At 39.6% G+C, this 14,533-nt stretch overlaps 1 protein-coding gene across 1 annotated transcript in view; it reads right to left on the bottom strand.

Moving 5' to 3' along the window:
* Positions 1 to 10,037: 10,037 nt before the first annotated feature.
* The window catches only part of EIF3H (eukaryotic translation initiation factor 3 subunit H), a 99,476-nt gene continuing 94,980 nt past the window's right edge, over positions 10,038 to 14,533 (bottom strand). Inside the window, exons 6-8 of the mRNA XM_019459991.2 lie at positions 13,851 to 13,971; positions 11,677 to 11,809; positions 10,038 to 10,257 (exon numbers count right to left, since the gene is read on the bottom strand). Coding sequence (XP_019315536.1) covers positions 10,160 to 10,257; positions 11,677 to 11,809; positions 13,851 to 13,971 — 352 coding nt within the window. The 3' untranslated portion in view covers positions 10,038 to 10,159. The remainder of the gene's footprint in view (positions 10,258 to 11,676; positions 11,810 to 13,850; positions 13,972 to 14,533) is intronic.

A 14,533-nucleotide genomic window follows, 5' to 3' on the forward strand; every position in this document is an offset into this window, starting at 1 on the left:
ACTTACATACTGTCTGCGGCTGTTTTTCCACTGGAACAGCAGGGCGGAATAGTTGCTAGAGACCTTATGGTCCACAAAGCCGTAAGTATTTACTACGTGGCTCTTTGTAGAAAAAAGCTTGCTGACCCTAGCTCTTTAGCCACACTCCCTGGAATCCCATAACCGTCCAGGAGCTACTGCTAGAGACAAGGGCTTGTTGGTCATTGTTTGGGTCACATAGTCTACACAACCACCAGCTTGCTACTTTGAGTGCAGAAAGTTTTACACACGTCACCTTATTAAATTCTCCCCACAATCATATAAGGTGGACATTATTATACACACATGGTGTGCTAATGGAATTAGGCTGAACCATATAAAATTGCCATTTATTGTAGGTCAAATCCTAGAAATTTCTATTTTAAAGATATGAAAACATCAACACAGTTAAGTGAAGGTACTCAGATGCTACCCAGCTGTAGCTGTAGGGCAGCCACTGCTGCTTAAAACTTTATACTTCGCTCTAGGTATTAAAGGTTGTGCAAATCTTGAGGAGCCCAATCTAATGCTGTTAAAGCAAACTTTTCCCGAGGTTATGTGGTCAGGAAAGTTTTTGGGGTTCTTCCCCACCCCAAGTAGCACCTATAAATATCCCACAAAACTAGTCTTCCTTGGGACCCATTTGGGAAACACTTCAGTCCCTCCATCCCCACCTGAGAGGTTGCAACACTTCACAGGCACTGCAGTCCCCCGTTTCCCTGACTGCCACCATCTCCTGTCCCCTCCAAACGGCCACACAACTGCTCTGGGCATGCCCAATTTGAGACTCACTGTACCTTGCTACATGGGCAAATGAAACTCCATTTTCGCTAAAATAACCTGAATAGTCCATGCTGCTGCTGCAGGCTAATTCCATTTACAGGAATAATGAAACTCCATCCTTACATGGCACTGGATGTTCATTTAATACACGTTAACCATCCCATACCTCCCATTTGTAATGCAAATAAACTGCGTCTCCCATCAGAACTGCTCACTCTCCCTCTAAGTCAAAGTTCTTAGGATTTATGTGCCGAATCAGTCGCAGGCTCTTTTCCAATAGTAGTATCCAAAATCTGAGGCTGCCTTTTTTTTTTTTTTTTTTAAGTCCAGGTCAATTAAGCAATGTGCTTGGCTGTTTTCCCTCCCTGCACCGCCCCCCACCCCCCCCTTTAAAGAGAATAATTGCTAGTATATGTAAAGTTTACAGTCAGGGCCTCATTTATTACAAATTTTCTCCAGGAATAATATTTAAGTCCACAACTTGTCATAAGCATCCTCCCCTAACCCCTCCTAAAATATTAACTTGGTAGGGAGGTTAGAAATCTATCATAACCAATGACAGACATCCATGCACAAAAATAGCAAGTCTCAAGTTTAATATTTTATTGCCATATTTTGAAACAACTGGTTAGGCAGCTGCTACTGTTATCTTCCAATTATTTCTCATTTTTCCAGAGTTTTAAATGCAGGCTGTAACAAATTAAATCTAAATTTCTATATGCTTCTTAAAAAAAAAAAAAAAAAAAAAAAAAAAAAAAAAGCATTTCAGAAAACACTACCAAAAAAAAATTGAAGTAGAGAGGAAGAAAGGGAATATTGGCAGTAAGAAAGAGAACTCTATTTTTAATGTCTCCAATGATTTGTTTCGATTGCCTCCAGGTATGCGGATATGGCTTCCCCCAGGCGGTCCATGCAGCCTCTACTCTGAATCTCAGGCTGAGATCCTGCAGTTTGCTAAAAATGCACTTCTCCCTGCCAATTTTGTAAAGGTGCTCAAGAAACCCCTTCTCTGAATGCCGAACATTTTGCATGCTCTGGTCTAACACTACCAATGGTGCTCAATGCACAAGAAACTTCTCCAAAGATTAAATGGGTCCTACTTTGGAGATATCAGTTTAAACAGAATTGCATGTGATTTCGATTGAATACAAAGGCAGAGAACAGTGTGGTGATTTTATTCCAACATCAATATACTTTTCACCATAAATTACAGGTCTTGTGTTTAACAATTACATTTTTGCCAAAGAAGAAATAATAACAATACATATTTGAACCTTTTCTTTTTTTCCTTTTTAAAAAATCCGGCTCCTTGACCCTAGTTAGGGGAAGCTGAGGGTGAAGGTAGGAGGCAGATTGTCACAATTCCTCTCCATCCTGCTGCCGAGAGTCAACACAGATTTCATGTCACTAAGGCTTTGTTTGGTGCAACGCTGTGAAGCGGCCCACTCTTGCTGTCCTTTCTGTTGTAGTACATGACACCGCGGCTTGCAGGTGGCTGCTGCAATCACAGTTGGGTAAACAAAGCCCCGCTATTGAATCAGGCTCCCTGCACACCTGGTCTGCCCTGCTGGGAGCCAGAGACTCCCTCTCACCCCCCACCGCCCCGACATGGCACACAAGTCCCTGGACCTGTGGCTCCATCCAGCCTTTGCTTCCTCCTCGGCAAGCCTGGGTTCTCTTGGCTCTGTTGGAATGCCTTTCCTTCTCCACGACCTATTACTCCTAATTTCTAATAAAAGTGGTCACTTGATTGCGACGCCTTCCCAAAATCATCTCTGGCAACTTAAAAAACAAACAAAAACAGAAAAACAAAAGATTCCCGGGCCTTATTTCACGATCTAACTTTTCAAAAACTCTCCAGGCATTAATGACACAGAGCCAGATCCAGGAACCACTATTCCAGAACAAACCAGCAAGCACAGGAATCACCCAGGGTGGCTGTTAAAGCGCAGGTTGTGAGGCACCAACCAAGAAGCTCCTTATTTGGTGTGTCTGGGTCGAGGCCTGAGAATCTGCATTTCCAACAAGCTCAGGGTGATTCTACCCCAGGGGCCACACTTAGAGAACCACTGCCCTTGGGTAAGCCCCTTGAGGGTCAGGGCTTAGTGCACTTTCATTCCCAGTATTGAACACGGTATTTGGCACATTTATCTGCTGAATGAACACCCTTTCGAAAGTGTTAAGTTTATGTTCTACTTTCATCCCACAATGATTCTCCATATGCAGAGCTAAAACCCAGTTGCCGACTTCGACACAGAGACTCAAAAGTGCTAAACCAACAGGGTAAGTAGCACTCAGTTCTCTTTAAGGAAAAATGCCACTCTTACTGGTTGGCTGGTAGGTTGGTTGACTTTTCTTCTGAAAGGTAATGAGAGGCAAGCATCTAGTACTAGAGAACATCAGGAGAAAATCATCTTTTTGTCCAAGTGCACTTTCAATCGGGAGCAATGATTTACTGCTAACACTGAATTTATTCAGAATCCGTGGAGGATTTGCATGGCCAAGCTCTAATCACTTTCAGAAGAGCGCCCCACGGTTGCCACAGTCCGTTGAAACAAGATGAGAGACTGTCATCTGAGATTTGCCACATCAGGGCTTCGTCAAAGAACAAAATCAACACCTTCCCTTTCTTCCTCTCCTACCAGAGATGATTTCTGAATTTCTGTACATTTGTGAATTCACAGAAGCATGAACAGGATGACGTGAACATCACAGATGCAAATGTCTTTGTTCCTAACAAATTGCTCTTGCTTCCCTCCTTCTCTAAGTTTGGGAGTGGGAGGGAATGGACTCTACACAGCATTCTATCTCAAGTTTAGAAGGCAGAGGCAAAGGTGAGTTATACTTTTCCAAAGTGTTCTGTTAAGAGTAGCTGTTAAAAACACATACACACACACACCCTCAACTATTTTTTTTTTTTGCAATGCTGCTTTATACTTTAATAAAACTGACATCTGCATCTCTAAAGAAGTAACTTTACTGTCAAAAGAATCTAGCTTAGTTTCACTTGCCTGAAATGTTTTCATCTCGGACCAAATTTAGAATACCCCACCACCTGCTGACACCACCAATCTCCAGCAAAGAAGCAAAAACTCACCTCTTCCATCCACTTCCCAGATGGAACAGTCAAGATGACCCAGATATCCAAGAGGTTTTTAATTAGCCTTTAACTCCTTGTTCCTTCTTGAGAATGTGCAACCTTTGTGCTCCAAATGTTGTAGAAAACACACCTCAACTCCATGGTGTCATCAGAGAGCATCTCCCTCCCAGAAAGATTCAGTGTATACTGGGCGGCATTTGAGCTCTTTAAGAAATGCTGACGGGGGTTGCAGGGTGAGCAAAAATGGGTATAAGAAATCCTAAAGTTATAAACTTCCAGTTATTAGTCATGGGGATGTAATGTGCAGCGGGGTAGCTATCGTTCAGACTATATTGCATATTCCAAAGATGCTGAAGAGTGGATCTTCAAAGTCTTCATCACAAGAAAAAGATTCTGTTAACTAGACTTACTGTGGTGATCGTTTTGCAACACATACAAATATCAAATCAAGAAAGAAAAAATACTGACACATAGAATAACACTAAAAAGGAGTCAACAATCTAGGCTATTTTGGAAACAATAGTGAAAGCTCTTGGAGCCTGTTCCCACATCTCTGGATGGGAGGTTTATGGTAGCCGTGACATCAGGCTAGGTGCCCTCCTGCTCCAAAATTCTATTAATGTATTTGCCAAGTTACTTTTATTCTCCTGTTACCTCTTAAGTTTGTGTCTTCTCAAATCGGTTAGGCCTAATAGCAAACAAGCCTTGGCATATACATGACTTGGGTTAGGTATTTTTGAGGTTGAAAGCAACAGAAACCAACTCTAAGGTGCTGAAGAAACAAAAAGGCAGTGTTAGTAAGAAGATTCAAAATGCTTTTCGAGACCCAAGGGCAGGAATGCAAACAGGGACAGAAAGGGACTGCAAACAGAAAACCCAAGTGTTAAGGACATGGAAGCATGCTTTCATTTTTGCTCCTCTCGGCTTCTTCCCCTACACTCTGCTCTGCTACTCAGCCTTATAACACAAATGGTTACAAGAGGTTAGATATGCTCTAGTCGAGAAATGAGCCTGAATGGACACTGGAACCCCTGATTCTCATTGTCTTGTACATAATCAGAAAGGGTTCAATTACAAACATGGACACCGGGAGCCTATAAATTTAGGGGGTGTGGTGAATTACCGCAGTAGAGGGTGAAACAGCTCCCTGAAAGTGGTGAGGGGAGGGAGGGGAGTGGTTCACCACAGAGGGGAACCCATGTTGAAATGAGAACTACTTTCCTTGAGCTGTGTTGAGAAGGCAAGTTATACCAAGCACTTGCCACCTAGGAGCTGGTCTGCTTTAGTCAGTCACCTTTTCGGTTTGGTTGTATCATCTTTAAGCAGGAATTATATTATGTTTCTCAGTCCCTTAGTATTTTCAGATTCTCAGTACCAAGTACATTGGCTTCATAATGCGTCCTCCTTTCCCATGCTAAATGAGAAAATATACAAGTACTTTGTGGACTGTAAAATAATATATTAATGTAAGAGATCATCCTTAAAAGCTATTTCAAATGCAGTGTAATTAGTCTATTCACTTTCTTCAAGTATCTGAGTCTTTTGCCTCCATAATAAAGGTCCCCCTCGGCAAATATGGACTAAACACCAAAACAATACCACCCATCCATTAAGACCAGACTAGATATTCTACGTAGGCAGCACATGCATTTTGTATTTCTTTGGCCCATTGCCTCCTGAGAGTGCATTTCTGTTATAGTACAGTGGGCTAGAAGTGGAAATCATCAGCTGCAATTCCTCTCTGTATCTCATTAGAGGTCTAGTTTCCCCTTAATGCACATGAAGACCTTTCATTACCAATAATGGGAGCTGCACGCATCAAAGAGAAAAATAGACCCTCACCACTGTGATGTAGGAGATGAGGTTACAGGGACACTTGTCTGCCTGATTGGAGGATTATAACATTCAGAGATACATGATCAGATCAAGGAAAAATTAAAATCTTTGTGACTATTTTAAAAAATAAAATGCAATTTAAAAACCTCAAACTGGAGAAGGGCAAGAATCAAAACTAACAAATCATAGGCAGATTGAATCTAGGAATGAGTTAAGCAAGTGAAAGCCAAATGACAAGATAAACAAAGGTGGGGAAAGATTACTCGGGGGATCTGACAAAATAAGAGCTGTTTCCAATACATACAAAGTAAAACATTGGCAACAGAGACTACAGTCCGAGAAGAAAAGGCAAGGACCATTTACCGTCAGAAGCGGTAAACACTGCTGAAAAGTTAAACAAATCCTTTGCCTCCATGTTCACAAAGGAAGATGGAAGGTGCCAGAAATGGCTGTGCCCTGGAAAGGGGTCAATGAAAAAAAATATTACTGAAGGAAATAGAAGTGACACCTGAGTTTATGTCTTGCGGTTGACACAGATGCCAGAAGCAATATTTTCCTACTGCAATCAACTAAACTTTAAATAGGGAGAAACAGGCCACCCTGTATTGTTACGAGTCTGATGAACAAGTGCTAGAGTCCTTCACTTTTGTCCAAATGTAGAAACAGTAATTTGGGGATTAAAAGAGAACATCATTTTTACCTTTTTTATAGTATAACACCAGTGGATGAGAATTTTCTTATAGTTTTGTTTTTTTTTTTCTCCCTGAAGGGGAAGATACACTTAGAAACAAAACTAAGTATGTATCTGCAACCTACTGAAAAGGGCTTCCAGCAAACCCTACTGTAAGGATGGATTCAGTACCCCATCTACTATCCCCTCAATTCACGAATGTTCCAGGAGATATTTAAGTTAGTAAGACTCTGAGGCTACATCCTATCTTTAGTAGACTGCTTGCCATCAATTCAATCAAAGAATTGAAAATGGGTTGCCTAACCCACAGTTGTAAGAAAATCCAAATATTAACATCAGTCGTACTGAATCAAATTGTGATGCTAATAAACTAATCATGTGACAGCAGATGTGAGGGCTTAACAGCCTCTGAGAATAAGAATACAGGTAATCAAAGAATTGTCTAGGACAGCTCAAACCCCTATGGATTGGCCCAAACTCCCCAAACTGGTAGCGGTGGCTCTTGGAAACCATTTCTGCTTGCAGGATTTTTATCCCTAAAATCACTACTGAACTTTTGGTATAGCCATTATGTATGTATTCTACTGTAAGGCCAACCAGGCTTTTTTTTTTTTTTTTTTTCTATGTAAAAAGAAAGCTCAAGTCAACGGGTATCAGGCCACAGCTGTCTGCTCCAGCAAACTGTAATTTCCCGGTAGCTCTGGCTCCCCAGTCTCTCCCTCCCTGTCTCAAGAATCTGGAATATCCCTGTTCCAATCCATGCAAAGAGGTTCAGATTCTAATTTGGAAGTCACCACACAGTAAGCCACTTCTAACTTTCCCACTGCGCAGTCTTAGACTACGGGATGCAGAAACCACCCACTGCTTTTCTCTCATCTTTGTAAACATTAATTTAAGAGGCTCAGGATCTTCATTCTTCCCCTACTTATCTACTAACCACTGTCACAACAGAAGGAATCCTCTGTTGAGAAGGACCAAAGCACTGTCCAAGGCACTGACGACTTGATCATGCTTTCTACAGATGGGCACTTGAGTCATTTGCTAAAATAAGCCCTACAACTATCTGGCTTGACCCCAGTTTAGTATTTTCTCTTTAAACACCCTTGCCCCATTTCTATGATAGATCATAGAAAAAGAGGCCCAATGAGATTAAGGGAAAAAATTAATAAATGGTATACATCTAATATGAATGAGAAAATGTTTACTATAAAATGGAGTTTAAAATTCAAATAATTCTCTCACAACACTCCAATATCCACTCCAGCATTCAGTGCCAGTATGGTTTGAAATGAAGGTTTCAATTAGGTTTTCCAAAGACTGTGTTACAAAAACACAGTGTGAACAACGTAGAAACATTTTAGAAAACATTAAAATTTGAAATTAAAACAAAAATAATTAAGTTAACATTAGATAACCACATCCGAATTTCCAAGTTTCCAAAAATGGAGGAAAGGTTATTTTCGTTTACCTCGGTATTTTAAAAAACAAGGTATCTGGGGTAGGCTAAAGACTCATTCTCTCAGGTATTTTCAATTAAAAATAGTCCTACATCTACTTGAACCTTACAAAGCATTATCAATGATTATGGGGTCAAATTCAGGTATATTTTACTTTTTTGATTTGTCACATTTAATTTTCCATTAGATTAACATGCTAGCTTTTTCTGTCTTTTTGTTCTTGGGTAAGTGAGTGATTTATTAGACCCGGTACTCAGTTTATGAGCTTTTCTCATTTCAACGTGAAGAAACTGCAAATATTTATAGAAGATGAACCATACGTATTTGTTCCTGAAAAATGTCAGAATATAGCACTCAAATCAAACACCGAACAGAAGCTCTTCCTTAACACTACATACTGTGCAGATTTAATTTCCATTGACATGTTTCCCTAAACAGTTTTTCCCAATACAGTAATTCCTAACCCGAAAACTACTGAAATCTTCCATTAAGTGTGTTACTCTGAGTTATGTGTTACTCTCAGTTATGTGTATCGAAATAATCATATGGAATGTAAGAAATAACCACACCTTTAAAGAATATAATTGAATCATGTTACATTAATCTTACACCATGAAGAAAACAGTAATTAAGTTTACGTTTGAAAGGACTTTCCTTTTAGTTTGCTCTTTGATACTTCAAGGGTGCTTTGTTTAACTCACAATAGAATTCCAAATCTAGGCAACTCGAATGCAAGGAAATAAACCAACAGAGTATACAATCCACAAGGACGGAGACCAGGACCAGTTTTGTTTATCAATACCTCTCCTCTACCTAATATGACCACACTCAAGTACGGGTTGACTCCAATCATCAGGCAGCAGCATGGGCAGGAGTGCAAACTGCTTGAAGGTAATTTGGCAATACAGTTAAAAAGCCTTAGAATTTTTATATAATCTTTGACCAGCAGGTCCACTTCTAGGAATTTATCCTAGAAAAATTAATTCATGTGAGCAAGTACCTGAATTCGAGAATGTTCAAGGGCCACAGCTTTTTAAAAGCAAGAGCTTGCTAACAACCCAACATCCCAGAGAACTTGAGAGTACGTCCGTCATCACAGTCCATACTGAGCCTCCACTACGTACCAACCACTGAACATTCTGTGCACTTCACCCGAATCTTCGATAAATTTCTTCAGTATTCACACCCGCCCACAGGGCAATATGCCTGTCCCCTTTTCACATCTTGTTTGGATGAGGAAAGTGAAGCACATGGAGGTTAAGCAACTTGTTTAAGTACATCCCAGAGGGGAAAAGGTCAGGTTTCCATCCAGCTGCCTGCTCCCAGAGCCTCAGCAGTACCTCCAGAACAATGCTGCCAGGGGGAAAAAAAAGACTTCTCAACTCTCCTTATCCCTAACCCGTTCTCTCTGATCATCTTCCGATGGGCCATGTCTTCAAGATGAAAATCACTAAATAGAGTCTCACAGGCACACTTCCGCCAGTTGTACCCCTCACGGATTTTGGTGTTACACACAGCAGGATTTCTGATTATCTTTCAAATCTGAGATTAAAAGCCCCCCTCCCCCCATGGAGTACTGTTCTTCCAATTCTTCTTTCCCCACTTATAAAACACCATGTCAGCAGAATTATACTTCATGGTATGGAAAGATAAACATGAAGTCCTAAATAAAAAATAAATACACAGAATGAATTTCTTTTTCATACCAAATACGGTTCCTTTGGTGATTTTTTTTTTCCCTTAATTCTAGTGGCCAATTAATGACCTGGCATTAATGGTACTGGCAGACCATCACCTGTGGAAACGAAACAACAGACCAATAAGAAGCACGCCCAGCAGTTTGAGGCTTGGGGATGCGGGCTGCCTGGGCAAGCACACAAGGCCTGGCCTTCCAGGGGCACCAATTTGGTAGAACGAAGCACAAGAATTCACAGTGTGCCAGGGCCTCTGGGTCAGGAGTTGGGACAAGCAGCACTGGACTCTATGTTGAAATGTGGCACCTCAGAGGTAGTAGAAAAGGTGACGGAGCCTGCAGGTCTGAGCCTGATGAAGCTTCTGATCAAATCTGTTTTATCTTTTGGAGACAAACAGCATAAGCAAAACAAAAATAAAAGGCTAGATGTGTCTAAAATCAAATGAGCAGGCAGTCAAGGTTGTTTTATTATTTTATTATTAGCTGGAAAGACTTCAATATGCAAGTGTATTTCTTCCAAGAAGTGGCCCAATGTGATCTCAAGAGTCCAGGTTAACTCCTTTTCTGGAAACTTCCTTTTCTCAGTTGTTGTATTCCTGAAGAGCCTGGGCCATGAAGAGTTTGCCTAAATTTTGGGCAGTGAACTCCTTGATGTTCTGGCAGTAAGTGTTAATCTGGCCTGTGCATTTGGGAAAGTGAGAAAGAGAGTCACAATGTTCCATAAATTATAATGACCTAAAACACTAGTCAAGCAAGAAAATCAGAATGCAGGATCATCAGAGTTTTGTTTTGTTTTGTTTTGTTTTGTTCTGAATCAAGAGTTTATAAGAATCAATTCCATTTGTCCATATCCTTATAATGAAGAATGTAAGTTCTTTTGAAAATAGGCTATCTTCCACTCCTGGTTGCACGGAGAATGAAGAAAAACAGCAGTTAAGTACATATTAGCTATCAATCAAAAGGTACTGACTATGTTGATCAGACGCACGTTGTACTAAGACAAGTGAGAAGACAGCACTGGCTCTTCTTAGCCAGGCACAAAAGAGATCCAGATACCAAATCACAGAACTGCAAACTAAATGGACCTACCTGACCCAGATATGAACAAGTACAGTAGTTTTCAGTCTGTGCTCTGGAAATACTAAGGGTTTCTTCCTCTTCTAACCCAAGATAGAGCAGAAGCAGAGAGTCCATGTGAAGAAAGAAATACATCACTGCTCTTTAAGTCTTAGAATTAATGATCTAATCTAATGCAACATTTGTGCAATGTGCTTTGAAAATATAATAAATACAACTCTGCTTGAATTGGACCTTAAGTAAGGAAAACGTGTCCCAGTTTCCCAAATTTAACTTATATGTATTCTAGAAAATCTTAAGGAATTTGGAATTCTCCCCCCACACTGAAAATGTACCAACAGAATTAATAAATTGTGGAAGATCATCTTTTGAGTAGGATTTTTACTCAAATATATCTCACAGGCAACTAGCTGATCGAATCAAACAGTATTTAACAGCATTTACACAGAAATCAGGTTATCATGGCTAAATAAGAGCACAATCAAGTCGTAGCAAAGGACACAAGACTCCACCAACCACTGAAAGGCAGTGTTAAATGGTAAGTACATCCACACAAAGTACATCCAGAATTGCATTCATGTTGCTACAACAGAAGTCAAAGTTAAGGGAAATCCTTTTCAATTCAAACACCCACAAACAGACATGGGCTCAGTGCTGGACTGGAACATGAAAAGTAAGCAGCTCGAGTTAAATGATCTTCTGCATTATGAGAAGGTAAACATTTTTTTCTTGGTTTCTATGAAAGATGACTCAAATAAAACCTTTCCACTTTAGAAAGTTTATAATGCCATCTCAAAAAATGCTTAAACAAGGAGTGAAGTGCAGAAAGAAACTTAGAAATAACAAAGACTGACATGTTCATAAGTTTCAGAGAGTATATGTGCTAGATTCAAATTCATCATTCAACCATTTTAAATACACTAGCTTTTATGATGTATTTTTCTGTTGATAGATCTTTCCTTGTCTCCTGCTTCCTAAGGAAGAGAGAAGAGTAGCCATGTTTTGCACTAGCTGACAGTACCTGCAATGAGCAGAGAATCCATCCTGGCTGGCGGCTGGGGTGGCTTAAAGAGCTTGGACAGATCCTCCTCAGGCAGTGGGGGCTCCCCTCGACTCTGGCGCTGCATGTTCTCCTGCTGGCGACGCTGCTGATACTAAAATTCAGAGGAGAAATTATTTGGTTATTTGTCCCTACCTGAGGAGAAAAACAGACCCATTGTCAATTACGCGATCAGCAAAACTCCATTGCTCTGAATTCAAACTTCAGTTTTAAAAATGGTAACCCATGGTAACTCCTGCTTCTAAGAAGCTAATGAATATGGCAATAAAGAAAATGCCTTTGTTGGAAACTCAAGTGTCGCTCTGAGAGTCTATAATGATATGCAAAAAGCAAACTGGTTATGTAGGAAACCGGGGGCTTAAAAGATAAAGAAGTTCATAATTGGTGAGTGAAGGGGAGTGATTTTACCATTTATGACAATAGGGTAAATGACGGCGTTACAAGTAACATTTATCTCAACTGTAGTAAGTAAAGGAATCAACGATCACATTGGGGAATTTTTTCAACTTTACCCCTACTGACCAAAACAACAATAATGCTGATGATGTTAATACTGTAACATCATCACTGCTATTATTACAGTAGTAAGCACTTCTCCTGATCAGCTGTGCTTTTAGCCCTATAGCTAAGAATGAATATTAGCTTAGATAACGCTTCAGAAACTTTCCAAACGAAGATTCCCGTGATTCTCTGAAGAGAAGGTGAAGATACATCTAAAGGTATGGCTTGACTACAAACTCACAGAGCAAATTATAATCAAGAGGTAACACTTGTGGGTTGCTTACAACAGCAGAGCGAAAATATCCCACACGTAGCCCTTAAAATGTCAGGTAATGAGAAACCAAGGTGGGCCAGTAAAAAGTTTAGGTCGTTGGATTCTTAAAAAGGGGGAGTACCTTCCTTTGCAAAGATTTCTATACTCATTAGGGGATTTGAGAGAAGTCAGACAAATCTAAAAAGGGTTATGAATGGTGGTGGTGGTACAAATAAGCATCATGTGCAAAGTTTTAAGACATATTAGAATTGTAAAAAATATCTGTAAGACTGGTTTCCAGAATCAACGGTCTCACAATTTGATACTCCAGGCTGCAACCTTCACCTACAGGAAGCAGCAGCAGGAGGACAGAATCATGCTTGGTCTTTTCTGCTGTCGTCGTCCCCTGCTACCCTTTATAAGTGTTTCACCATCGCCATTTTTACTACCCATCATCTTTTCTTTTAAAAGGTATATACTTTATAGATTTATATGTGTTTTTAAAATTCTAAGTACAATAGAAACACAAAGTACTTAAATTTCACTATATACGAACAACTGATATTAAAAAAAAGTTTGAGTGTAATATTCTCAGAACCCCTTAGTTATACTTGTGCTGAGAATTATACAGTTAACAACACCTAGTTTCAAGTGCATTTTAATGAAAACACAGTAGTCACATACAAACACTTTCACAGATGAACATTCTGGAATCAACTTATCTATGAATCTATAATTCTATAATCTTATAATTATCTATAAGAACTCCTCAGAACAATACAGTCCTAAAAACAATATTCCAGGAACTGTGAGAATCATGTGGCCTTCAAGCAACACTAATAAAGAAAAGGCTAAATGGCCATAGCAGTGTGTATGTGCATGTGAGAATATTCAGGTAGTTCTAGGGTTTTTATCTGTATTATACTATCTATTTCACAGCGGTTGGTCTATTATTTCCTATCAAAATTGCTTGCTCTTAATCACAATTGCTCAGTTTTTCAAATGAACTGAAGATTGCTAACTATGCTGCAATGAGCCACTACCAAACCAATTACAGTTAGTAAAGAAATGAGCTGTGACACTCCAGAATCTCTTCTGCCTCTGATTTTCTCAATAAATGTATCTCTTATTTGCATAACGCTGTCATCACAATCTGAGCTTAATACACCAGCATTCTTTAAGACAGGTATTTTAAAGTACAACTTAGAAATAATATGTGAGGAACATACTATATAAAGAATAACCTTTTTAAATATGATATAGTTACCAGCTAATAGTCAATGCGTTATCAAATATAATTTCGATAGTTTTGAATATAACTCTTAAAGCACCATACTTAGGAATGAATTCCATGTCTGTTGAATTTTTCCATAACACCAACCTGATGTTTCTGCTGCTGCTGTTTACTCGTGTTCCTCATGTATGTGTTATATTTAACTATATCTTGGCTCATTTCATCCACTCTGTCCATCAGCAACTGTAGATTCTTCCCCAAATGATTGCTGAAATGTAAAGTAAATATACTGGCATGTCATACTTTAAAGTTATAGCTCTGCCACTACTCTAAACACTTCTGAGATATTAAACTGAGCTGCTATTTGCTAAAAGAATGAGAGCACACATACACATAACAAGGGTCCAGGAAAGAATGTGAATCAGATTGTTATTAAACTTTTCATATTGAACTCACACTGTAACCACCAGAGCACCTGAAATAGCTCAGTTTCTTACTGTCAGAGCATACATACATCAGAGTAGAAGCTGTTAAACATATCTAGCAGGATATCTATAATGTTTATTTCCTGAACAACCAAGTTTAACCTAAGCTCAGCACTCCTGCACCTTTTCCCTTAGCACCACCCCCTTCCCAACTGTGTTCCAGAGCATTTAAATCAGGACGCATGGAAAGGAAGAACCATGCAAACACACTAAGACTTCTGGTACACGATTTCTCTATCCAGCAGGTTCTAAAAGAACAACAGCATTTATTCTGTAAAGCTACATGAGGAAAGGAAGAGGGCTCCTTTCCCCTTGCCCTCCCTAGAATGTGTAGTACAGTCATTC

Source organism: Panthera pardus, unplaced genomic scaffold, assembly GCF_024362965.1.
Source record: "Panthera pardus isolate Hobbes unplaced genomic scaffold, ASM2436296v1 HiC_scaffold_7, whole genome shotgun sequence".
NCBI lineage: Eukaryota > Metazoa > Chordata > Mammalia > Carnivora > Felidae > Panthera > Panthera pardus.